The sequence below is a fragment of the Mobula hypostoma genome, chromosome 7 (assembly GCF_963921235.1).
Source record: "Mobula hypostoma chromosome 7, sMobHyp1.1, whole genome shotgun sequence".
NCBI classification, from domain to species: Eukaryota; Metazoa; Chordata; class Chondrichthyes; order Myliobatiformes; family Myliobatidae; genus Mobula; species Mobula hypostoma.
Window position 1 is genome coordinate 123,418,613 of NC_086103.1, and position 26,905 is coordinate 123,445,517.

General features: G+C 40.7%; 1 protein-coding gene across 2 annotated transcripts; it reads right to left on the reverse strand.

The window, feature by feature from the left end:
* Positions 1 to 282: 282 nt before the first annotated feature.
* tmem126a (transmembrane protein 126A) lies at positions 283 to 26,816 on the reverse strand. 2 transcript variants are annotated; one of them, XM_063052843.1, is made up of 5 exons: positions 26,672 to 26,810; positions 26,337 to 26,455; positions 4,916 to 5,109; positions 4,367 to 4,481; positions 283 to 1,713 (listed from the first exon to the last, which is right to left on the reverse strand). In XM_063052843.1, exons 2-5 carry the CDS (start codon positions 26,444 to 26,446, stop codon positions 1,518 to 1,520), a joined length of 615 nt encoding a protein of 204 aa, XP_062908913.1. In that variant the 5' UTR covers positions 26,447 to 26,455; positions 26,672 to 26,810; the 3' UTR covers positions 283 to 1,517. The 2 variants fall into 2 exon arrangements, with proteins under 2 accessions (XP_062908913.1, XP_062908912.1); XM_063052842.1 differs by having other exon boundaries at positions 285 to 1,713; positions 26,653 to 26,816.
* Between the last annotated feature and the right edge of the window lie 89 nt (positions 26,817 to 26,905).

Sequence of the window (26,905 nt, forward strand, 5' to 3'; positions counted from 1 at the left end):
TAGCTGTTAACACCATTCCTTCTTTGTATTAAAAACAGCATAAAAATATTTTAATTTATGTACTATGCAACTTGGAACTTGTTTAGAAACAATAGGAAGATGTTCACACACACACGTGTATATAAAATGCAAGATGTTTATCACTTTGCCTGTGTAGGTTGCATTAATGTGCTGTTGTGAGTGGAGCCAGAGGAAATGCAGAAGGATACTTTTTAACAGAATGAAGAATATGAAGAATTCTTTTAACTTTTCATTTTATAACCAACCAGCAGGAAGAGAATGGTACTGGTTACTCAAAATATTTAATTTTCCAGATTGAATCCATACTCAACCTGGAAATGTGAACAATCAATTATTTTAATGTTCTTAATAAGTTGCATCAACTTATATTGTTCAAACCTATACAAGTAACATTGGAATTACTGATACAAACAAAGAAAAAGACATATCAACTAGGCATTTTACATCTTTTGGCCATTGAGTTCCAGCATCCTTGCCTTAGTTGTTGGCATTTTTCTTAAATCTTGGCTGACAGAGTATTGAAAAGATTTCAATATTATTATTTATCCACATTATTTGTGGACATTACTACATTATAAATTAAATCTTCCAATATTTGCTTGTATTAACAGAACAGAAGTTAAAACTGCGATATAAAATCTTTTACTCCAAGTTTCAGAACATGCACCAGTGCCATATTTAGTTCCATATTTTATTTTAAAATAGATACAATTACTTTTAAGGCTGCCTGTGGAAAATCACCTTCAGAAAAATAAATGATCTTTATTTCGGTAATAACATTATGGAAAGTTTTTATCTTAATTCAAAGTCATAGACATGGACGCAATAATTATTTAATCCAATGTCGGTGGTTAATTTTAAACCTGTCTTGTTGCTGGCTTGAATAATAATTGGAGCAAGCCAGTAACATTAGAGAAAAAAAATAAGGAATGAATGACAGTAATTTTTATAACACTGGTAGCTCCCTTGTTAACAATTCAACACCAATTGGTTTGGTAAAGATTTAATTGAGACTGAATAGGAAGCAAGGGATAGGGACTGTATCATGTTGACAAACGGGATCTGTAGAACAAGTCTCCCCCTTAGCTAAAGAGAAACTCAACGTGAATATCACATTATAACAGAAATGTTTGTTTTACTAAATTTATTACATTACAAATTTAGAAATTTATTTTTCCATTACAGCAAGGAAACCAGCATTGCTTCTTTGAATTTTGTACTAACCATGCAGGCTTTGGTTCACAATCAAATTTTATTATATTACATGTTCATCTTTTGTGGATAGCAGAACATAGAAGTTACTTACTTTTTCTCTGATATAGCATTTAGTCGCCTTGAAACCATGGAATATAAAAGATTCTTTCTCGTCTTTTGATAAGAATTTAACTGATGGTACTGTTATTACTCAAATCATTAAAATTTATTAAACACCGGGTGAGAACTGATTAATGCATGATAATATGCTGTCAAATATTCAAGTTAAATATTTTCCTCCTTTAATGTTCAGAATCTATGTGGGATGGAGGAAGTTCAAGCATTTTCATGTAAATTGCATAGTGCTTGGAACTTAGGAAGAATCCAAAGAGAGCCTGAAGGATTATCACATAGCTTAGTTTTCTCTTAAATGGCTGACAAAGAGCAATCCAGAATCTTATTATATTTCCTTTTTCTGGCATAGGGCTTGTATTGTACCTGGAACAAAAACAAAATGGATTAAGAAAAAAGCTACTGAATACTTGTACATTTTAATTTAGAGAAGAAAAATATTCCTAAGTCTGGTTCAACAAATAATATAAATATAGGGAAGTCCAAACTTCTGCAGACAGGAGCTAAAGAAGTGAACGAAAATGTTGCAACATCTGCCAAATGCTAGTCCCAGTGTCTATGTAAATACATAAATATAGTCTCTTCTAGTTTGTCTCCTCCACCTCCAGACCAAGAGGCAAGTTACTTTCAAGCTTTTCTCAGGTCATGATGATAGCTCCTGTTCTTTCCTGCTCTTTTGCAAGCATAATACATTCTTGCATTTTATCAAATAATGGTTATTTTGTTTGGTTATTATGTCATGGTTGGCTTAAATAGTGCTTATATTAGCCTTCATATAATTAAACTTTTGCTTATTTAGCATATTTCCTGACTACTTTGACTAGTGGCATATTCTCAGACAATGGGATATACTTTCAAGATCAGGAGCCAGTCATTTAAAATGGAGGCACATTGAATTTTTTTTCATAGTAGCTGGTGAAGTTTTGGAATTCTCGCTCCAGAAAGTTGTGGAGGCTAGTAAAAATAATTATTTATTAAAAGTACTAATTACAAATAATTAAAGTGGAGAGATTTTTTTTTGAAAAATCAGGGGACCAATGGCTGTGGGAATCTGGCACAATCAGGAAAGAGCTGAGGCCAGTATAGATCAGTTATGATCATATAGAATGGTAAAAGCAGGCTTGAAGGGCCAGATGATCATTTCTGCTCCCATTTCCTTCTGGGCTTTTGATTTGTGAATGCTTGAGTTCACACTTGCTTATTATTTTCTATAGTCTGGAAAACCGTATTTGAATTACAATGGAACTCCAAGTTACAGAGGAACAAACAGTCCTGCACCAGAGAAATACCATAGGACTGCAAAAAAAAAAAAAAAAATCCAGCTTTAAAGAGGTGATTTTGCTGATTTTCTTGTTTCCAGGGAAATCCTACTTGGATGATAAACCATCCCGAGATCATCCAGCAACAGAAGAAGGAACCTCAATTTCTATATAGTGAGCTGGGAGGGGGTGGTCAAAGATACCTTAATTTGATTCAATTATATAGGATAGTCATAGTCATACTTTATTGGTCCCGGAGGAAATTGGTTTTCATTACAGTTGCACCATAAGTAATAAATAGTAATAAAACCATAAATAGTTAAATAGTAATATGTAAATTATGCCAGTAAATTATGAAATAAGTCCAGGACCAGCCTATTGGCTCAGCGTATCTGACCCTCCAACGGAGGAGTTGTAAAGTTTGATGGTCACAGGCAGGAATGACTTCCTATGACGCTCTGTGTTGCATCTTGGTGGAATGAGTCTCTGGCTGAATGTACTCCTGTGCCCACCCAGTACATTATGTAGTGGATGGGAGACATTGTCCAAGATGGCATGCAACTTAGACAGCATCCTCTTTTCAGACACCACTGTGAGAGAGTCCAGTTCCATCCCCACAACATCACTGGCCTTACGAATGAGTTTGTTGATTCTGTTGGTGTCTGCTACCCTCAGCCTGCTGCCCCAGTACACAACAGCAAACATGATAGCACTAGCCGCCACAGACTCGTAGAACATCCTCAGCATCATCCGGCAGATGTTAAAGGACCTCAGCCTCCTCAGGAAATAGAGACGGCTCTGACCCTTCTTGTAGACAGCCTCAGTGTTCTTTGACCAGTCCAGTTTATTGTCAATTCGTATCCCCAGGTATTTGTAAGCCTCCACCATGTCCACACTGACCCCCTGGATGGAAACAGGGGTCACCGGTACCTTAGCTCTCCTCAGGTCTACCACCAGCTCCTTAGTCTTTTTCACATTAAGCTGCAGATAATTCTGCTCACACCATGTGACAAAGTTTCCTACTGTAACCCTGTACTCAGCCTCATCTCCCTTGCTGATGCATCCAACTATGGCAGAGTCATCCGAAAACTTCTGAAGATGACAAGACTCTGTGCGGTAGTTGAAGTCTGAGGTGTAAATGGTGAAGAGAAAGGGAGAAAGACAGTCCCCTGTGGAGCCCCAGTGCTGCTGATCACTCTGTCAGACACACAGTGTTGCAAGCACACGTACTGTGGTCTGCCAGTCAGGTAATCAAGAATCCATGATACCAGGGAAGCATCCAACTGCATCGCTGTCAGCTTCTCCCCCAGCAGAGCAGGGCGGATGGTGTGGAATGCACTGGAGAAGTCAAAAACATGACCCTCACAGTGCTCGCTGGCTTGTCCAGGTGGGCGTAGACACGGTTCAGCAGGTAGACGATGGCATCCTCAACTCCTAGTCGGGGCTGGTAGGCGAACTGGAGGGGATCTAAGTGTGGCCTGACCATAGGCTGGAGCAGCTCCAGGACAAGTCTCTCCAGGGTCTTCATGATGTGGGAGGTCAATGCCACCGGATGTTGTACAAACGAAACATGAAGCATGTTTCTTTTCCCATAATGAAATGTTTGAAATGCTTATTTGCAATATAGCAAGTTAATTTTGACATTGGACTGAAAAATATTGTAACCAAACACATCCTTTGCATGTAGGCAGAGGAGATAACTACAGAATCAAATCAGTTATTACAAAAAGAAAGGTTTTATAATGGTATGGTGTCCTTACCTTGTTGCAAGTCCAGCGTTTATCGGCAAGGCCAAGAGAACAGGATATAAGCCTCCACCAAGAGATGCCACTAATCCTCCTCTAACTAGAGCACAGGTGGGACAGTTTAGATCACCTAAACAAATAAATTATTAACCATCTCAACTTAAAATTGCAAAATAAGGTGGTTTACAGCATCTATCTGGGCATTATTTTGAAGCAGTTGCTCAACTGATGCAGGCAATATATATTATTTAATTGATGCTCCCTGTCCCCATTCCCATGGTTGCTAGTCTTCTCTTTTGTTTCCTTCCTTTATCCACCCCTCTTAGCCCACACAAAAAAAATGGGACACTGTAGTAAGGGAAATCTGTAACATACTGCACATGTGTATATTGGTTAGAAATGGCAGTTTCTTCCTTTAGCCAAAGCACAAACATGAATCAAAATTATATTCGTACAAGACTGATAAAAATACCCTCTGTACTAAAAATAGGAATATTATTTCAGAAAAAGTTGATTTTGAAAATATCTTTTAGTATTTTTAAATACACAACAGTCTTTACTAACCTGAAAGCAAAGGTTTTGATACAACAGCATTATAACCAGCTACGGTTGACAGGAATGGTAGGACTGCCATAGGCAAACTAGACGCAAAACGAGCCTGCGCAACATTGAGAGCTCTTCGAAAGAAACTGTTGGTAATTAAACCAGCAAGTGCTGAATTTAACCCAAGGTAGAAAGGTCCATAGACAAAAAGTGTTCTGCAGATGAGGGAAAAAGAATAAACCTTTTTTACATTTACAAGTTTCAACTATGAAAAAAGTCAAAATGTATCACGACTCACATTAATGGTTAATATTTCTGAGAAAATAGGTAAGTTGGTTTATTATTGTCACATGTACCAATGTACAATGAAAATCCTGTCTTGCATACTGTTCATATAAATTAATTCATTACCAAAAGTTCTTTTCAGATATCCAGTATAAAGAGTAAGAGAGAGGCAAAAGTGATAGCAAAATAGCACTAGCGAGGTAGTAATGGATGACAAAGAAATGGCAGACAAACTTAGTAAGAATTTTGTGTCGGTCTTTACTGTGGAAGACACCAGCAGTATGAAAATTGAGAGTGTCAGGGGCTGAAATGAGTGTAGTTGATATTACTAAGATGATGTTTGGAAAGCTGAAAGTAGATAATTCACCAAGACCAGATGAACTACATCCCAGTGTTCTGAAAGAAGTAGCTGAAGAAATTGTAGAGTCATTAGTAGTGATCTTCCAAGAATCACTAGATTCCTGAGTGGATCCGGATGACTGGAAAATTGTAAATGTCACTCCACTCTTTATAAAGGGAGTAAGGGAAAAGACAGGAAGTTACAGGCCAATAAGCCTGAATTCAGAAGCTGGTAAGATGTTGGGAGTCCATTATTAAGTATGAGGTTTTGGGTACTTGAAGGCACATGATAAAACTGGCCAAAGTGAACATGGTTTCCTTAAGCGGAAATCTTTCCTGACAAATCTGTTTGAATTATTTGAGGAAATAACAGGCAGGGCAGACAATAGAGAGTCAGTGGATGTCAGAAGGCCTTTGACAAGATACCACATATGAGGCTGCTTAACAAAATTAGAGCTCATGGGATTACAGGAAAGATATTAGCATGGATAAATAACTGAGTGACTGGCAGGAGGGCAACAGTAGGAATAAAGAGGGCCTTTTCTGGTTGGCTGCTGATGTTCCTCAGGGGACAGTTTTGGGACTGCTTCTTTTCATATTAGTTGCCCATGATTTAGATGATCATGGAATTAATGCCTTTGTAGCCAAGTTTGCAGACAATATGAAGATAGTTATAAAGGCAGGCAGAGTTAAGGAAACGGAGTCTGCAGAGGACAGAAGAGGAGAATGGGCAAAGTAGTGGCTGATGGAATGTAGAGTAGGAAAGTGTATGGTCATGCACTCTGGTAGAAGGAATAAAGGCGTAGCCTATTTTCTAAATGGAAAGAAAATTCATAAATCAGAAGTGCAAAGGAACTCAGGAGCGTAGGATTCCCTAAAAGTTAACTTGTAGGTTGAGTCGGTGGCAAGGAAAGTAAATGCAATGTTAGCATTCATTTTGAAAGGGCTAGAATATAAAAATCAAGGATGCAATGCTGAGGCTTTGTAAGGCATTGGTTGGACCACACTTACCGTATTATGAGCAGTTTTGGGCTCCTTATCTAAGAAAAGGATGTGCTGACATCCAAAGGTTCATATAAAGAGCATTTGATGGCCCTGGCATTATACAAACGTTTGTATCTGTTGAAGTTTAGAAGAATGAGGGGGGAATCTCATTGTAACCTGTCAAATACTGAAAGGCCTAGATGGAGTGGACGAGGCGATGATGTCCCTTCTAGCTGGAGAGTCTAGGACCAGGGGACACAGCTTCAGAAGAGGGCATCTCTTCATAACAGATGAGGAGAAATTTCTTTAGCAGAGGTTAGTGAATTTGTGGAATTCATTATCACAGATGACTGTGGAGGCAAACTCATTTGGTATATTTAGGTGCTGATTGATAGATCCATGATTAGTAAAGGTATCAAATGTTACAGGGAGAAGGCAAGAGAATGGGGCCAAGAAGGAAAATAAATTAGCCATGATGGAATGGCAAATCAGATTTGATGGGCTGAACAGCCTAATTTTGTTCCGATGTCATTTATTACAACAGTGCTTTTTGGTAATACAAGGCAAACTAACAAGAGTGTAGAATAAAGGGTTACAGTTAAAGAGAAGGTGCAGTGCTGGTAGACAAGAAGGTGCAAGGTAAAGAGACCATCTTATTGTAGTAGGGAACCATTCAATAGTCTTCTAACAGTGGGATTGTAGCTGCACTTGAGCCTGTTGGTGTGGTTTTGTATATTCTGCCCAGTGAGAGGTGGGAGAAGAGTTAACGTGCAGGGTGGGTGGAAATCTTTGATTATGCTGGCTCCTTTAGCGAAGCAGCAAAAAGTCCATGAACTGGAGGCTGGTTTCCATAATGTGTTGAGCTGTGTCCACAATTCTCTGTCATATCTAGCATTCATGGGCAGAGCAATTGCCATGCCATCTTGAAAGATGCTTTTTTAGATAAAAAATGGTGTGGGTCAAAGCAGACATGCCAAATATCTAACCTCCCGAGCAAGCAGAGGCACTGGTTAGCTTTCTTGGCATGATGTCTACGTGGTTGGACTGTGACAGACTACTAGTGACTCCTAGGAACTTTAAGTTCTCAAACTTCTCCACCTCAGCATTGTTGATGTGACAGGAGCATGTGCATTAACCACTCCCTACTTCTGAAGTCAACAACCAGCTCTTTTGCTGACATTGAGGGGAAGATTGTTGTCATTACATCATGCCACAAGGCTCTTTATCTCCTTCATAAAATCTAAATAATTGTTATTTGAGATATGGTCTACTATGGTGGTATCATCTACTAACTTGTGGATGGAGTTAGAGCTAAATCTGGGCACACAGTCGTAAGTGTACAGTGAGTAGAATTAAGGGCCCAGGATGTAGTCTTGCAGGGCACCAGTGTTGAGGATAGCTGTGGTGGGCGCAGGTGTGGGGTTGCTGTCTATCCTTATGGCTTGAGGTCTGTTGGTCAGGAAGCCAAGGATCCAGATGATTTAAGGAACACTAGAAGTAACCACATCACAATTTGGAATGCACATAGAAAGAAATGGTTTGGCGACAAAGGCAAATTCAAGGAAAGGCTTAGAAGAGAGTTCAATTAAAAAATAATGTTGTAAGGCATGGCAAGTGATATTCTAGATCTTCTGGTTTAAAGGAAACAAGACTAAGTAATGACTGTATATAGCGTTAACAAATGGCAAACTGCTCCAGGAAGAAATGGTGAATAAGAATGGATGACAATGTTAGAGCAGTATATTAAATTACTGAACTGGAGGTTTCAAAGACTTACTCCCACGTATACCTATTTGGAGTCATAGAGCGCGACAGCACAGAAACAGACCCTTTGGCCCATCTAGTCTGTGCCAAACTATTATTCTGCCTAGTTCCACCAATCTGCATCTGCATCATTGCCCTCTATACCTCTTCCATCCATATAATTCTTCATACTCCTTCACCTTGTCTATTATGGAAACCTCATGCCTTCTTTCAGCTCTCCTGATTTCCTTAAGTCTTCTCTTCCATTTCTTAAACTCAAGTACTTTATTTGTTCTTTGCTGTCTTTACCTGCTATGCACCTTTTTCTAGGGCCTCAATGTCTCTTGAAAACCAAAGTTCCCTAACCCTGTTAGCCTTGCCTTCTATTCTAAGAGGAATATATAAACTCAGCATTCTCAAAATTTCAATTTGGAACGACTCCCACTTACCAATCATGGTTCTCCCAGAAAAATCCTAATCCACACCTGCCAGATCCCTTCTGAAGCCATCAAAATTAGCCTTTCTCCAATTTAGAATCTCAACCGAGGACCAGACCTATCCTTCTCCATAGTTATCTTGAAACTGATGGAATTAAGATCACCAGATCTAAAGTGTTCCTCTACAGATACTTCTGCTACCTGCCCTGTCTTGTTTCTAATAGGAGATCCAATGTTGTGCTCTCTCTGTTGGGACCTCTATATATTGATTAAGGAAACTTTCCTAAGCACATTTGCCGAGCTCTATACCAACCATCCCTTTCACTGTATGGGATACTCAGTCAATGTGTGGAAAGTTAAAATCACCTGCTGTCAGGTCATTTTTCTTGCAGCCATCTAAATGCTGCTGATTATTGGGTGGTCTATAGTATAATCTAATTAATACGTCATCCCTTTATAACCCCAGATGCACTCATACAACCTCAGTAGATGAGCCCGCCAGTCTGAGCACTGTTGTGGCATTTTCTCTGACTAGAAATGTAACCCCTCCCCTTTTAAAGCCCAATTCAGTTTCTGTTACTGATTTTAAGCCATGAAGATAGAAGTACCTTCCTATTTCTTTTTGGCACTATTTATTTTTATTGTATTATGTCTTGCATTGTACCGCAGCTATGAAACAAGTGATAATAAACCTGATTATGATTCAAAAATAGATGTGAATTGACTTTATTGGGGAAACTACAGAACAATAGGTGAAACTGATTCTATATCAGTTCTATTAAGTTCAAAGTAAATTTATTTTCAAAGTATATATATGTCACCATATACAATCTTGAGATTAATTTTCTTGCAGGCATTCTTAATAGATTCAAGAACCATAATAGAATCAATGAAAGATTGCACCAGTGTACAATAGGCAATCCGTGCCAATACAAAAAGAAAATAATAAGAATAAATATTGACAACATGAGATGAAGAGACCTTGTAAGTGAGTCCATAGGTTGTGAGAGTAGTTCAGTGCAGTTCTGTTAAGGGGTGGTCCCTGCCAACATAGAGTTCAGAGAAGTCATTGAATCCCACATTATTTTAAAAAAGTGGATTGTTATCCTTATCTCCATTAAATAAATTGTTACAAATGAAGTTTACTTTGTTGCCTTCATTTTCACATTTAGGTTCAACCATTTCTGTAATATATTCTTTCAGCCAACTTGCTTGTCTAAATCAACTATTTTTTTTCCCCAGATGTTATTCAAGAACTTTAATTGCTTGAACTCCAATGCACCCTATTCTCGTCATATGTGGGAAATACGTTTCGAAGTTGATGCATTCCAGAGGGCTTCCTAAATATGTTTCATCTGTAATTTATTCACATTTTCATACCAATACAACACAAAAGCAGTACTGCAAGACAAAATTTGTATTATATTTCATCAATTTAAGGTAATATTCAATGTAATAAATCACAGAAAGTTAACATCCGAGGGTGTACAGTACTTACCAACAATGGCAGGTATGTTCGCTCCGGGAGATAAGTGATTGTTGTGGTGTCGGGCAGCTTTACATGGATAAGGTGGGATGGTTGTGGTCGTCAGGATCATATCAAGCACAGCAAGGGGTGAAGGAAGACCCACAGAACTCTTAGAACTGCCGGCAGAAGGTGTTACCGATTTGAATAAAGTGGTGAGGGTTGTTTGCTTGGCAGCATTTTGTTTTAAATTTGCTTGTAGGGAAGAAGGGTTGACAGCAGGGAACGACTGAAATGCTGACTCCGTTCTAAACGTGGGTCCATGTCCATCGCCATTTGTGCCAAGTGTTCTGACTTCCACCATTCCCTCACCGTTGGTAAACTCCCGGGTTTTTCAAAATCATCTGTTGCTTACAGCATCTGAGAGATAGTTCGCGGTTAAAAAAAATACGCATGCCTTTGAATGTGGATTACACCTTGGTAGAGTGGTCAAATCAGCGATGTGTTAAGCGGCAGGAAACGCACTGTTATGTTAGGATGAATGCTGTCCAAATGTTTAGGATGGGCTGGTGCCTTGTCAAGCAACAAAAGAACTTTAAAGGCAAGATTCTGTTCCCAGCGGCAACGTCCCAGAGCTGTGTTACCTTCAGCTGATGCTGCGCTGTTTATAATTTCCGACATTTTTTCCAAGTGTTAAAGCCGTTCTCTGCTGCTCGACTGACAGCCCAGGTCATGATATCGGATGCTAAGGAGTTAAATATTTCAAGCGCAAAATCACTGCACCGTAGGTAAAACCAACAGAAGTTTAAGATCGCGCATCCACACCTTGCCAAAACCAATGCAAGAGTGGCGGGAGAGAGATTGTGAGGCGTGCACACCTGACTTGTATTGGCGGGAAGGCAGTGCTTCTTGTCCCAACAGTGAGACTGTGAAGCGTGCGCACGTGACTTGTATTGGCGGGAAGGCAGTACTCCTCGCATAACTGTGAATTTTGAACGCATATAACGAGACGTTGGTAGAAATAGGTTCCTCGCATAACTGTGAATCCACATCGCCTGAAGATGCATATAACGAGGATAGGGTGTATATAATTTAATTAAAATAAGTCCAAAAGATTATTGAATTCCGTCTGTTAATTTTCACTTAATATTACTCTGATAAATATAAGTATTCTCTTTCAGAATAAAATCTGGATAAAAAATTTCTTGCAAGTGTCCAGCAGTTTAGCCAACATCAGTATAAACAGACCTAACATATCATAACTGATCAGTCTTCTACTGAAATTCAAGTTTCATTGAGTTGTGCATTTATTATCAAAACTGGTTATTAATATATCGATGTATATTTGTGGTTGGCTATCTTCTAAAGGATTTCTTCATATGGCTTGTGCAGTGCAGAATAAATTTGGTGCAAGGGCCTCCCTATACACTAGATAATGGAATGCTTTCACTGAAAGAACAATTAGGTGACGTGAGAAGCTGAGAGGTCATTGGTGAAGAGGTAAAATGCTGAAGAAGGAATCTGATAGGAGGGGACAACAAACCATAACTAAAGGGAAAGAGGTGCAGAATCAGAGGAAAGTAAAGGTGACGGGCAGATCCCCCGAGGACAGGTAAGGGGAGAGTTACTAGAAGTCGGAGAAATCAATCTTAATGCCTTCAGGTTGGAGACTACCATGGCACTATATGAGATGTTGCTCCCCCAAAAGTTCAAAGTTCAAAGTAAATTTATGGTCAAAGTACATATATGTCACTACTCTGAGATTCAGTTTGTTGTAGTAGAACAAAAACATGAAATAGAATCAATGAAAAACTACAAAGACTAACAATCAAAGTGCAAAAGATGATAAAATGTGTAAATACAAAGAAAAAATAAGTCAGTAAATAAAGAAGCTACAGAGGGTTGTAAATTTAGTCAGCTCCATCTTGAGTACTAGCCTACAAAGTACCCAGGACATCTTCAAGGAGCGGTGCCTCAGAAAGACAGTGTCCATTATTAAGGACCTCCAAGACCCAGGGCATGCCCTTTTCTCAGTTACCATCAGGTAGGAGGTACAAGGCACACACTCAGCCATTCAGGAACAGAATCTTCTTCTCCTCTGTCATCTGATTCCTAAATGGACATTGAACCCTTGGGCACTACCTCACATTTTTTTTTTAAAAGAATATATAGTATTTCTGCTTTTTGCACGATTTTAGTCTATTTAATACAGTATACGTATACTGTACAAAGAATACTGAATAAGATTTACTTATTATTTTATTTTTGCTTCAATTTTATGTATTGCGTTGAACTGATGCTACTAAGTTAACAAGTTTCATGTCACATGCCAGTGATAATAAACCCAATTCTTAATATGATAAATAAATAATACAGAGAACATGAGTTGTTGAGTCCTTGAAAGTGAGTTCATAGGTTGTGGAATCAGTTCAGCATTGAGGTGAGTGAAGGTATCCACACAGGTTCAGAGGCCTGAAGGTTAAAGGGTAATAACTGTTCCTGAATCTGGTGGCGTGGGACTCAATGCTCCTTCCCGATGGCAGCAGCAAGAACACAGCATGGCCTGGATAGTGGGGTCCTTGATGACCTGCGCTCACCCCATCATCTCACTGATGTAATAGAGTCCCCTGTCCTCACCTACCACACCATCAGCCTCTGCAACGAACACATTCTCCTCTGTAACTTCTGCTATTTCCAAAGGGACCCTACCACTAAACCTGACTTTAAACCCCACCCCCCATTTTCTGCAGGGATCGCTCCCTCCACGATTTCCTTCTCCATTTGTCCAGCAGTCTAAGTGCTGCACCTGCCCATACACCTCCTCTCTCACCTCCATTCGGGGCCCCAAACAGTTCTTCCAGGTGAGGCAACACTTCACCTGCGAATCTGCTGGGGTCATTTACTGTGTCCAGTGCTCCCGATGCAGCCTCCTCTACACTGGTGAGACATGTCGTAAATTGGGGGACTGCTTCATCGAGCTCCTCTTGTACCATCTGCCACAAGCAGTACTTCCTGGTGGCCAAACATTTTAATTCCAATTTCCATTCCGATGTGTCGATCCATGGCCTCAGGACCTTTCCAGTCCTGATGAAGTGTCTTGGTCCGAAATGCTGTTTATTCCTCTGCATAAATGCTGCCCGACTTATTGCGTTCCTCCAGCTTTTTATGTGTGTTCCTCACCTGGAAGGACTGTCCAATGGAGCTACCATGAAATAAATTGCTTCTGGGGTGTCAACAATTAGCAGAAACTAACTGATAGATCATCTGTGGAAGGAGCATCATTAGTCTGAAGTTTGTCTCTTTATGAACTTCTTCTCATGGCAATGAATACACAAAAAGCTTTACCACATTGTGTTTGAGGAATGGGTATGGGCAAGTTGTGGCTGGAGATCTACGGACTGTACCAGAATTTGGCTTTGCTGCTTCTTTCAGGCTTATTTGAATTCTCTTCATCTATAGGGAGAACATTATGTAGGCTGAATCAGGACATAACTAACTTTCTTTTATTAAGGTACAAGAGTCAAATGTTACTGGAATAGTAAATGTACACTCAGTGGCCACTTTATTAAGTACACCTGCTCATTAATGTAAATATCCAAACACACAATCATGTGGCAGCGACTCAATGCATAAAAACATACAGACATGGTCAAGAGATTCAATTGCTGTTCAGACCAAACCTCAGAATGTGGAAGAAATGTGACGTAAGCAACTCTGACCATAGAATGATTTTTGGTGCCAGATGGCATGGTTTGAGTATCTCAGAAATTGCTGATGTCCTGAGGCTTTTACACACAACAGTCTCTAGAGTTTACAGAGAATGTTGCAAAAGAAAAAAAAAACATCCAGTGAGTGGCAGTTCTGTGAGTGAAAATGCCTTGTTACTGAGAGGGGTCAGAAGAGAATGGCCAGACTGGTTCAAGTTGACAGGAAGGCGACAATAACTCAAACAATCATGTGTAGTGTGCAGAAGGTCATCTCTTAATGCATATGTTGAGGCTTGGAGTGGATAGGCTACAGCAGCAGAGGTTTATGAACATACCTCCTGTACCTAATAAAGTAACCATTGAGTGCACACTAATTCTTAATTACCCTTGGAACTTGTTGGAAAGCTACATTATTGAACTAGACAATGGGGTGATCCGTTGGGACACCCTTTGAGAGAAGGGTAGTGCAGTCTGATGTGACCAGAACGAACATTAAATTTCCCTGAATGCTATTGGTATCGCTTTGCTTTGGAAATTGACGAAGAAAACCTCAGTTTATTAAAGAAGAATAATGCGTAGCAAGGCAAATATAGCTCCTCCTCGTTTAACAGATGACACTTTTGATGGCATCATTTCTGGTTGATCTACCACCCTTGTGCCTCTCGTTGTCATTCTGGAGACATGCAGTCCTTTCATCTCTTCTGCTGTTTATTTTTTGTCTCTGATCTTGGAGACATGCATTTGTCTGCTCCTTTGTCTCTTCTTCTCTGCTCCTCCTGTAGCTGTTTTTGTCATTCTGGAGACATGCAGCCCTTTCATCCTCTGTCTCTTCATCTCTTCTGTTGTTTGTTTTTTGTCTCGAATCCTGGAGACGTGCATTTCTCAGCTCCTTTTCTCCTCTCTCCACTTCCTGTGCCTGTTTGTGTCATTCTGGAGACATGCAACCCTTTCATCCCCCATCTCTTCATCTCTTCTGCTGTTTGTTTTTTGTCTCTGATCCTGGAGACTTGCATTTCTCAGTTCCTTTGTCTCTCATCTCTCCTCCTTCTATGCCAGTTGTTGTTATTTTGGAGATGTGCATGCCTCTCCTCCTCTGACTCTTCTTCTCTCATCTTTTTTGTCCTGACTGTTTGGTCCTGGAGTCGTGTGGCCCTGGCCTCATCAGATTCTTGTTCTCTCCCTCTCCTTGCCGCTTCCCGACAACATTTAGTGTCATCTCTTGACCATAATTTCCCCCTTCTCTTTCCTTTCTTTTTAAATCTTTTTATTGAATAAGTATACAAAAAGGTAAGCCATATAAACATTAATACAATGTTAAAATATAATAAAATTCCAGAAGGTATCAATACCAAAAAAAATACTACAATGTAATTTAAACATAAGAAACCAAGATAACATAATAGTATACTAAATTTTATATATATCAATGGAAAAAAAGAAAAAAAACCCCCCAAAAAAAAACCCACCGTGCAACTAACTAAAAGCAAAGCACCCCCTTCTCTTTCCACGCGGCATAATTAGGCTGTCCATTTTTTTTTACCCTAATGCTTGATAGAAAATACGAAGCAGTAACACCAAAGCCTCCAGGATGCTACTTTTTCTTGATGATGTGGTTGGCACTCTCCTAAATGGATCTGATAGCCCTGCTCTTTTGCTGTGGTTGGTGTCGCTGCTGTGAGCATCGTGAGGCGCTGCTGAGGCTGGCCGTGCGCATGCGTCATGGTGTCACGTCGTGGTTTCCATTAAAGCTGGAATCGGCTCGGGTTGTGGAAAGCGGGGTCTGTTGATTGACGAGTGAGCAATTTTATATGAATATATAACCTTGAACTTTGCAAGCATTCTGTAAGTTAGCGCATTTTAAGTCAATTTAGTCAAAAAAAAAGCCGCTGTAATGCACCATTTGGGCTAATTGGAGGTTACAAACAGACAAACAGAGCATGAGAATTTTAGTAGTAGATAGATGTCTGCAGTCCGGTGAAGATACTCCCACAGTACCATTGGACGGAAAGGTCCAGGATAGAGGAGTGGTAAAGTCGAGACAGTTGCTGTCTCGTTGGCAGTTAGCAATGAAAAGATCCAGAGCAGGCAGCAGAGCAGGATGTCCAGGAAGAGAAGCAGGGTTGAAGATGGCAGAAGGGGTCATCAGTGCCCGCTGGAGAGTCCTTGCCAAAGCAGTACGTATGGAGAAGGAATGAAGAGGTCATTGTCATGGCAGGTGCTGAACCTACTGAGGTGTGGGTGCAGGGGGACAAAGGTGAGGCCCTTACTGAGGACAGAAAGTTCTGCCTCAGAGAGGGGAAGGTCCAAGGGAAAAAGGGTTTGGTAGTGTCTGAGGAGAGGGTTGGGGTTCTCAGGGAAGGTGGGGTGGGAGGAAGATGGAGTCTCCGAGGACCCAAGATCTGATAGTGGGACCTGAGAAACATGGGACTGCAGAGTGGTAGTAGGGGAAGGGGAGACATGGGATCCAGCGGTAGCACGTAAAGACCCGACTTGGAGGTGCTGTCGGTCAAGATCCAGGCTGGAGTCAGAGTTGGAGGTTATGGATAGGCACTTTGAAAGTGACCAGAGTTGCTAGAACCCGCATTCAATGGAGTCCAGGTTCTGAATCTGCTCGGGATTGTTAGAACCAATGAGGTTGGCAGCAGGGGTTGTGGTCTGGGAACATCTGTGCCAGCTGGCGTTGGAGATGGCAGGTTCTGTAGTCTGCTGACAGGCAATCTTCCAATCCTTGTTGGATGTGAGAAAGGCAAAGAACCAATTGGAAAGCTTATTTGTTCTTTTAAAACCGGTTGGAAGTCTCTTAACATCACTTCTGAAAGCGATCGTCTGGAGCACAGTTTCACTTCAATGTATTTGAGCACACTGCTGTTTCGGAATTATAGAACGGTACAGGCCAAAGAAAAAGTGGTAGCTGAAAATGCACAGGAGATCCAGCAACCTGTGGATTACTACAACTTGTAAGGTTTCTTAAGTTGTTAAGACCATCTGTAGTCAAATTCTCAAGGGATTACACCATCATGAGCTGAAAATCAAGGACACAAGGCCAGTTAACACCACCATAGCGTAGGAGTTAGTGCAACGCTATTGTAGCTCTGTATGTCTTCCCCGTGGAATGTGTGCGTTTTCTCCGGGTGCTCTGGTTTTCTCCCATAGTCCAAAGATGTATCTGATAGGTTAACTAGTCATTGTACATTGTCCTCTGATTGGGTTAGGGTTAAATCGGCACTGTCAAAGGTTGCTGGGCGGCGTGGCTCAAAAGGCCGGGAGGGCCTATTCAGTGCTGTATCTCTAAAAAATAAATTCCCTGTTAACAAGGTGTAATAAAGACTGTGAAAGCAGTGTCTTTACTCCACCCCACAGCACTAACTAGTTTAATCTTGTCACTCTAAGGTGTGGACAAGAGGTGAAAAGATCACATGTCAGCTGGAAATCAAACAGACCCCAGGAGCAGATAATATTCTTGCTGAGGCTTCAAGCATACAACTATAGCCTCATCTATCACATCTGGGAAGAGGATATGCCACATATCTCAGAAGCAATAATTGCGATTTTCTTTTCCTTCAGGAAAGGAAACAAATGTGTTAATTACAGAGAGGTCTACTTGCTATCTGTTGCAGAAAAATTGATTTCAAGGATTATTCCATGAATTGCAGTAGATATGATCCTTGCAAGCAAGGCCACCAAGTGAAATGGAGAGAGCAGCATCAACATAACCTTTTTCAATGTAACATAGAAAATAGGTGCAGGAGTAGGCCCTTCGGCCCTTCGAGCCTGCACCGCCATTCCGTATGATCATGGCTGATCATCCAATTCAGAACCCTGCACCTGTCTTTTCTCCATACCCCCTGATCCCTTTAGTCACAAGGGCCAGAGAATTCCACAGATTCACCACTCTCTGTGTGAAGAAGTTTTTCCTCATCTCGGTCCTAAAAGGTTTCCCCTTTATCCTTAAACAGTGACCCCTTGTTCTGGACTTCCCCAACATCGAGAACAATCTTCCTGCATCTAGCCTGTCCAATCCCTTTAGAATTTCATATGTTTCAATAAGATCAATAAGATAACAGAAGCCTTTGTCTTTTAAAGGGAAAGGATGAGAATTTTTCTCAAATTTGACTACTCTTAGTGGGAAGTAGTTCAACACCTGTTGCTTCAGTTCTAGAAACAAGGTCACGTCAATCTCAGTCATTGAACTATAGTTCATAAGCAATGCTTGCACTTGTGCATACTGCTGCCAAGTCCAAGTTGTTATTGACTCATTGTCTGCTGCAGAGCGAATGAGCAAAATGAAGTTCTACCACCAACTTGGCTGCTGCCCTGATGATAAAGCTTCACAGTCACCAAAAAACATGGACCAATTTCCATACTTCTGTAGGTATTTTTCAGCAAAAACAGAAAAAGGAAGCTGATGCACTTTTCTACGACTCTTAGAAGATAGGCAATAGGTGCAGGAGTAGGCCATCTGGTCCTTCGAGCCAGCACTGCCATTCACTGTGATCATGGCTGATCATCCACAACCAGTACCCCGTTCCTGCCTTCTCCCCGTATCCCTTGACTCTGCTATCATTAAGAGCACTATCTAACTCTTTCTTGAAAGCATCCAGAGAATTGGCCTCCACTGCCTTCTGAGGCAGAGCATTCCACAGATCCACAACTCTCTGGGTGAAAAAGTTTTTCCTCAATTCCGTTCTAAATGGCCTACCCCTTATTCTCAAATTGTGGCCTCTGGTTCTGGACTCGCCCAACATCGGGAACATGTTTCCTGCCTCTAGCGTGTCCAATCCCTAAATAATCTTACATGTTTCAATCAGATCCCCTCTCATCCTTCTAAATTTCAGTGTATACAAGCCCAGTCATTCCAATCTTTCAACATATGACAGTCCCGCCATCCCGGGAATTAACCTCTTGAACCTCCGCTGCACTCCCTCAATAGCAAGAATATCCTTCCTCAAATTTGGAGACCAAAACTGCACACAATACTCCAGGCGTGATCCCAGCAGGGCCCTGTACAACTGCAGAAGGACCTCTTTGTTCTTATACTCAACTCCCCTTGTTATGAAGGAAAACATGCCATTAGCTTTCTTCACTGCCTATTGTACCTGCATGCTTACTTTCAGTGACTGATGAACAAGGACACCAAGATCTCGTTGTACTTCCCCTTTTCCTAACTGAACACCATTCAAATAGTAATCTGCCTTCCTGTTCTTGTTACCAAAGTGGATAACCTCACATTTATCCACATTAAACTGCATCTGCCATGCATCTGCAACCACTCTCCCAACCTGTCGTAGTCACCCTGCATTCTCATAACATCCTCCTCACATTTCACACCGCCACCCAGCTTTGTGTCATCTGCAAATTTGCTAATGTTACTTTTAATCCCTTCATCTAAATCATTAATGTATATTGTAAATAGCTGCGGTCCCAGCACCGAGCCTTGTGGTACCCCACTAGTTGAAAGCACTTGAAATCCACATCCACATCATGAATTTTTTAGAACATGGTGAGATTTTTCCGCCACTTTTTCAGGCAGAAAGATCACCTTTTCTGAGGAAGAATCCCCCCCGCAAAAGCATTTTAATCTTTTCACTATGTAAGTCAGTTCCTCTCCAAATCTGTCTCTGTATATGGTTCTTTAAATGATCTGTAGATTTATACTCACAAGTCTATCTATTCCTCTATGATTTCCCAAATGTTACTACTTAATACAGTAGTTCCCAAAGTGGGCAATATCGTCCCCTACCCAACAGGCGGTAGGAAGCCTTCAGTAGCAATGGCGGGGGGAGAGGGTGGAACTGAGGGATTGCAGACTTAATTTAAGAAATGAATTACTTATTTTAAGCATTTGATTCTCATAATTAATTACTTTATTGATCCCAAAGAAAATTAGTGTCACAGTAGCATTACAGATATACAAATATATAAATATTAGAAGAGAAATAAGAAATAAAAAAAGTTACCTCAAACTGTCTAATGGGGGGGGGGGGGCGGCCATTCATCCCTGGCTACAGGTTATTGACTCATTATAGAGCCTAATGCAGTGGTCCCCAACCAGCGGGCCGCAAAGCATGTGCTATCGGGCCGCGAGGAAATGATATGATTTGCAATATGAAACGATATGAGTCAGCTCCTTATTCCGTCACGCCCACAGTTGAACTTGAATGTACACGAGGTCATTACACACGTGCCATCCATATCAGTGCGGGAAGATCAACTCCTCGACTTGCAAATGATGGCGGGCTGAAAAGTATGCTTGACATAACATCTTTATACTTCATACTTTATTGTCGCCAAACAATTGGTACTAGAGCGTACAATCATCACAGCGATATTTGATTCTGTGCTTCACATTCCCTGGATTACAAATAATAAATATTAAAAATATTTAAAAATAGTTAAAATTAGTAAATATTAAAAATTTAAATTATAGATCATAAATAGAAAATAGAAAAATGGGAAGTAAGGTAGTGCAAAAAAACCGAGAGGCAGGTCCGGATATTTGGAGGGTATGGCCCAGATCTGGGTCAGGATCCATTCAACAGTCTTATCACAGCTGGAAAGAAGCTGTTCCCAAATCTGGCCGTACGAGTCTTCAAGCTCCTGAACCTTCTCCCGGAGGGAAGAGGGACAAAAAGTGTGTTGGCTGGGTGGGTCGTGTCCTTGATTGTCCTGGCAGCACTGCTCCGACAGCGTGCGGTGTAAAGTGAGTCCACGGATGGAAGATTGGTTTGTTCACGATCTTCTGCAGCTTTTCGGTCTTGGACAGACAACTTCCATATGAGGTTGTGATGCACCCTAGAAGAATGCTTTCTACAGTGCATCTATAAAAATTAGTGAGGGTTTTAGGGGACAGGACAAATTTCTTTAGTTTACTCAGGAAGTAAAGGCTCTGCCGGCATTTTGGATCAAAGTCAAGACTAAATGACCTGAGATAGCCACGAAAGCACTGAAAACATTGCTTCCATTTCCAACATATCTCTGCGAAGCGGGGTTTTCTGCAGTGAATGCAACGAAAACTAAATTGCGGAATAGACTGGACGTAAGGAACCCCCTTCGAGTACCGCTGTCTCCCATCAGCCCTCAATGGGACCATCTTGTTGCAGGGAAACAAGCCCAGGGCTCCCACCGATTCAGCGATATTGGTGTGTTGCAATGATTTTATATGTTCATACGGGGAAAATATGTGCTGTGTGTTTAATATCCAAACGTTACTTAAAATGTTATGATGCTATTGACTTATAAATGATTTATCACTATAGTCATGCGAGGAAAATATGTGCTGTGTGTTTAACATTAAATTCGTTAAGATAAACCCTTTTAGAAACGAAATTGAGTGTATTAGACACTTATAACTGACTTATAGTTGACTTATCACCTATATTCCGGTCATGATTAACACTCCAGCCCTCCCCCCCCCCCCCCCGGGGTTGCCAACTGTCCCGTATTAGCCGGACATCCCGTATATTGGGCCAAATTGGTTTGTCCCATACGGGATCGCCCTTGTCCCGTATTTCCCCCGCTAAGGTAGAGCGTTCCTATGAAACCTTTCGTGCCGAAATGGCGTAAAGCAAAGAAGCAATTACCATTAATTTATATGGGAAAAATTTTGAGCGTTCCCAGACCCAAAAAATAACCTACCTAATCATACCAAATAACACATAAAACCTAAAATAACACTAACATATAGCAAAAACAGGAATGATATGATAAATACACAGCCTATATAAAGTAGAAATAACGTATGTAGCATAGCTTCACTGAACAGAATCGCAAAAAATGATTTGTAGAAAAAAAATCGGCACGTACACGCATGCGCACACAGGTGCCCGTACAAGGCTTCATGGTCATGGTAGTCTTTCCTCGGGGTAAACACAAGTGTCCCGTACTTGACTGCTACTCTTGTCTGTTGGCAACCCTACCCACCACCCCCCTCCCCCCGCCCAAGTCGGCCGGTCCGCAAGAATATTGTCAATACTAAACCGGTCCGCGGTGCAAAAAAAGGTTCGGGACCCCTGGCCTACTGGCTATGGGCAAGAATGACCTCATATAGTCATAGTCATACTTTATTGATCCTGGGGGAAAATGGTTTTCGTTACAGTTGCACCATAAATAATAAATAGTAATAGAACCATAAATAGTTAAATAGTAATATGTAAATTATGCCAGTAAATTATGAAATAAATCCAGGACTAGCCTATTGGCTCAGGGTGTCTGACCCTCCAAGGGAGGAGTTGTAAAGTTTGATGGCCACAGGCAGGAATGACTTCCTATGACGCTCTGTGCTGCATCTCAGTGGAATGAGTCTCTGGCTGAATGTACTCCTGTGCCCACCCAGTACATTATGTAGTGGATGGGAGACGTTGTCCAAGATGGCATGCAACTTAGACAGCATCCTCTTTTCAGACACCACTGTGAGAGAGTCCAGTTCCATCCCTACATCACTGGCCTTACGAATGAGTTTGTTGATTCTGTTGGTGTCTGCCACCCTCAGCCTGCTGCCCCAGCACACAACAGCAAACATGATAGCACTGGCCACCACAGACTCGTAGAACATCCTCAGCATCGTCCGGCAGATTTTAAAGGACCTCAGTCTCCTCAGGAAATAGAGACAGCTCTGACCCTTCTTGCAGACAGCCTCAGTGTTCTTTGACCAGTCCAGTTTATTGTCAATTTGTATCCCCAGGTATTTGTAATCCTCCACCATGTCCACACTGACCCCCTGGATGGAAACAGGGGTCACCAGTACCTTAGCTCTCCTCAGGTCTACCACCAGCTCCTTAGTATTTTTCACATTAAGCTGCAGATAATTCTGCTCACACCATGTGACAAAGTTTCCTACCGTAACCCTGTACTCAGCCTCATCTCCCTTGCTGATGCATCCAACTATGGCAGAATCATCCGAAAACTTCTGAAGATGACAAGACTCTGTGCAGTAGTTGAAGTCCAAGGTGTAAATGGTGAAGAGAAAAGACAGTCCCCTGTGGAGCCCCAGTGCTGCTGATCACTCTGTCGGTCACACAGTGTTGCAAGCACACGTACCGTGGTCTGCCAGTCAGGTAATCAAGAATCCATAACACCAGGGAAGCATCCACCTGCATCGCTGTCAGCTTCTCCCCCAGCAGAACAGGGCGGATGGTGTTGAACGCACTGGAGAAGTCAAAAAACATGACCCTCACAGTGCTCGCTGGCTTGTCCAGGTGGGCATAGACACGGCTCAGCAGGTAGACGATATAGTGCTCTTTGGAGCAGTAGTTATTTTAGTCTATTACTAAAAATGATCCTCGGTTCAGTCAAGGTGACATGCAGAGGGCTAGAAGCATTTTCCAGAATTGCCAGGATTTTCTATAGGGTCCTTTGTTCTACCACAGCCTTCAGCATGTCTAGTTTGATTCCTATAACAGAACCAGCCTTTCTAATCAGTTTATTGAGCCTGTTGGCATCACCCATATTGATGTCATTGCCCCAGCACACCACTGCATAGAAGACTGTACTGGCAACAACAGACTGGTAGAACTTGCGAAGGAGAGGCCTGCGTACTCCAAAGGACCTTAGTCTCCTCAGGAAGTAGAGGCGACTCTGGCCCTTCTTGTACACAGCCTTTGTGTTGATTACAATGATCATGTAATCACCTCATCTCTTGCTAATCCAGTGCTCTCTTAGACTTTAATTGAAGCGCATTTATAGTTGTTGAAAAGCAATCTGAAACTTCTGTATTTGGCACTTCATGAGAAATCTGGACTGAAGAAATAAGTGTTATTTCTGGGCCCAGCCCACTCATTATTGCCGTTCACTAATGTAGTACAGAGTTTGCAAGTACGATTCCTATATTCTAATTACACAGTGATGCGGCTCCTGTGAATTAGGGTATGGTGTTTAACGGGATACAGATCAGAATCTTTCAAGTGGCCTTGATCGCATTTCTCTAGCCCATGGCCCAACTTAGATATATCTGCCCCAGTTTATCTACCTTCAGGCAGAGTCAGGTTTTGCCTGAACTATGATGATGTCATAACTTACCCCTTTAATGATCACAGCATTTAATGTTGGACTTAAATGATAGTTATCATTCCATAACAAAAATGGCAGAAGCAGACCGAACAAAAAAAATGTAGACATTTCCCCTGTTGTGTGAAAATGCTGTTCAAAGGTGAGTAGATGAAACGACTGAGAATGTGGAAGATACTTGGGATCTGTGCAGCACACTTTGGACAATACAATCTGCTCTGCAGTTGAATGAGACAACTTTGCCAGGCAATGAACCTCTGCAGCTTGGTTCGCTTCATAAAATATAAAAGCATGAGCTAAGAGTTGATATTTGTAAGGGGACTCAAAAGACAAAAAGGGGGAGCCGTTATTTCGGGCAATTTTTCATAGGACATTCTGATCACGGACATTCTGATCACCAACATTCTTGCTTGTGTAACAGATGGGGCATCATCAATGAAAGCATGCCACCACGAGGTTACTACTTCCTCGAAAAATGTTGTTCCTAACGTATTTACCATTCACTGTGTAATTCACAGACAACATCGTCACAAAAAACCCAAGTCATCAGTTGCACAAATCATTAAATACTGTTATCACAGTGGTGAATAAAATCAAGTCCCATGTTCTCAATTCTTGACCATTTTGAGAGCTTCATATTGAGAATGATGTACAGTCTGAATGCTTGCTGTTGCACACAGAAGTCAGATGGCTTTCAAGGAAACCTGTGATAAAATTCTTTGATGACTCGATTGCTTCATTCAGTAATCAAGAATATTAGGCATGACATTGCTTATTTGTCAAAATTATTTAGCAACATTTAATAGTCAATCTTCAATTGTAAGGAAACTATCTGAATCTTATCAAAGTTAAATCAGTCATCTCCACATCTCTGTCGAAGTTAATAAATCCATTCCTGAACACCTGTAATGAGAAATTAAAAGGAAGGATGGAGGAAGAACTGATCGCACTACAAAATGTGCTGAAGCTGAGGTTCAAAAAAAAAAAATCATATCAAGACTTTTGGTTGTAGAAAGAAATCTCTGAAAGCTATCTTGTACTGTGGAAAAAGGTTAAGCTGTTCTTTCTTGCCTTTCCAACATCATATTTAGTGGGGCGCAGTTTCAGTGCAGTCAGCCAACCTCTTTTAAAGCAACGAAACAGACTGCAAATTACTGAATGTGGGGATCTGAGACACCTTCTAAGTGACATTCAGCCTGATATTTAAAAGCTGATATCACTGCACCAAGCCCATCCATTTCATTGAAAGGTGAAAAAGCAATGAAGTAGGACTATTAATGTATGCTCTAAAATTGTTGATGAATGTTTATTACTTTAATTAAAGAATCTTATTTATAGCTTTAAATATATTTGAATAATTTTTGCAATTACTTGTCATTACTTAAAATTTGCAGCTATTTTCTTTCACTGCGCATTGTAAATAAAATGTTTAAAGTTTTAATGTAATGACCAGAAAGGTGGGTGGGTGGTTGGTCTGTGAGCCAAGGGGATCAAGGGGATGGTAACGCAGAAAATTTGGGATCACTGATTTAATGTATATTCTTTCTCACTTGTCTACACACCACAAATACATTGCCTGAAATTTAAGGTTAATTTGCATTTGCCACATTTGACAAAAATAACCATTTATATTATCAAATGCAAATTCTACAGAAAAACATAGGGAGCCTGATTAAGTTTGATACTATGGAAAATGACCTATTATTAAGCCCAGTAAAACTGAACTACAACCAGCCATACACTTTTAAGAGAAAAGATGCTCTGTTTTCTTTCACCGAGTCAGATTTGTTACTTCTCCTTATAAAACACTTGTTTTTACTTTTCTGACTTGTCTGAATAGTGGTAATTGGTTAAAATGCTTATTATAAAGCACAACTTTGAATAGGATGAAACTACCAATTTTTGATGCAGCATTTACTTAAATAAAGCATTCAAATAAAAAGAGAATGTCTTTGAAATTCTTTATTGTACTGTCAAATTTTTTGGAAGAGTAGCTGAGATACAGAAAGGAGTTATCTATCTATCATCCCTTGAAATTGCTTATCTGGTGTAAAGATGAGAAAAGCTCTCTGGAGAAACTACAGAAATCTCTCATATATGGCCCACCATCACTGGCGCCAATTGGTAAAATGTCCAAGGAAAAATTATTCATCTACATTTTAGGAATTAATGCAATCAAAGATTTCATACTAGATCAGAGGAAGAGCAATTCATGTAGGTGGAGTGGAGGCTTCAGCATTGAGACTTACACACTGCTGCCCAGGAAAGGAATAACATTTTAGTACAAAGAAAGGCTAGTTAAGGTCTCCTTCCCCAAACAACAAGATTATTCAAGTCACAAGCCACAAATATACTATTAGAAAAGATGCATCAACCACCATCTTATATTAAAACATTTAACAGCTTTATACTGAGGCAATTGTTATTACTTTACATCACTCACCGTTAAATATTTTCGTGGATAGGGATAAGCTACTCACCTGTCTAATTCTGGAAGGCGCTCAAACCGTTCAAGGACCATTTCCATCACATTTGAGCTAGGATTCTTATTTTGATGATCATGTGTAAACCACGTACCACTCTTTGCCATTTTCGTCGCCTACAATTATTTATGACTTAAAATTAGAAAAGCATCTTTATCTATTCAAAATGGCGTCAAATTACAAAGCATCCCGAATATGCAAACAATTGTACAAACATATAGGGCGATGGAGTAACAGCAACATATTCATCAAATATATCCAAATAGCGAAAGTTTCATCAATTAGTAACATCAAAATATCATTTGTAAAATACCTGAGTAAGATCCTCTAACCTCGACTGCGAAGAAGTGGACATTTGCCGAAGAACTTCACTGTTGTTTGATATCAAAACAAAGGATAAAGACTCTGAACACCTTTGCTTGCCATTAACCCAACACCCTGGGCGCAGACATATTGATCACCTGACCGATATACTTTCTCCTTTCACTCCCGCCTTCTCGAGGAAAGACAACGGAAGACCCGCCCCTTTCCGCACCTCCAATTGGCTGATCCTGCGGCCCCTGACA

Bases quoted from the DNA above. Each gene is read 5' to 3' on its own strand.
- tmem126a (XM_063052842.1), bottom strand. From the start codon at position 26,694: ATGTCCACTTCTTCGCAGTCGAGGTTAGAGGATCTTACTCAG. The intron at 5,110-26,336 runs GTGAGTAGCTTA...CCTCATCTGCAG, and splicing joins CGCCTTCCAGAATTAGACAG to AACACTTTTTGTCTATGGAC. The intron at 4,482-4,915 runs GTTAGTAAAGAC...TTATTTGTTTAG, and splicing joins ATCAAAACCTTTGCTTTCAG to GTGATCTAAACTGTCCCACC.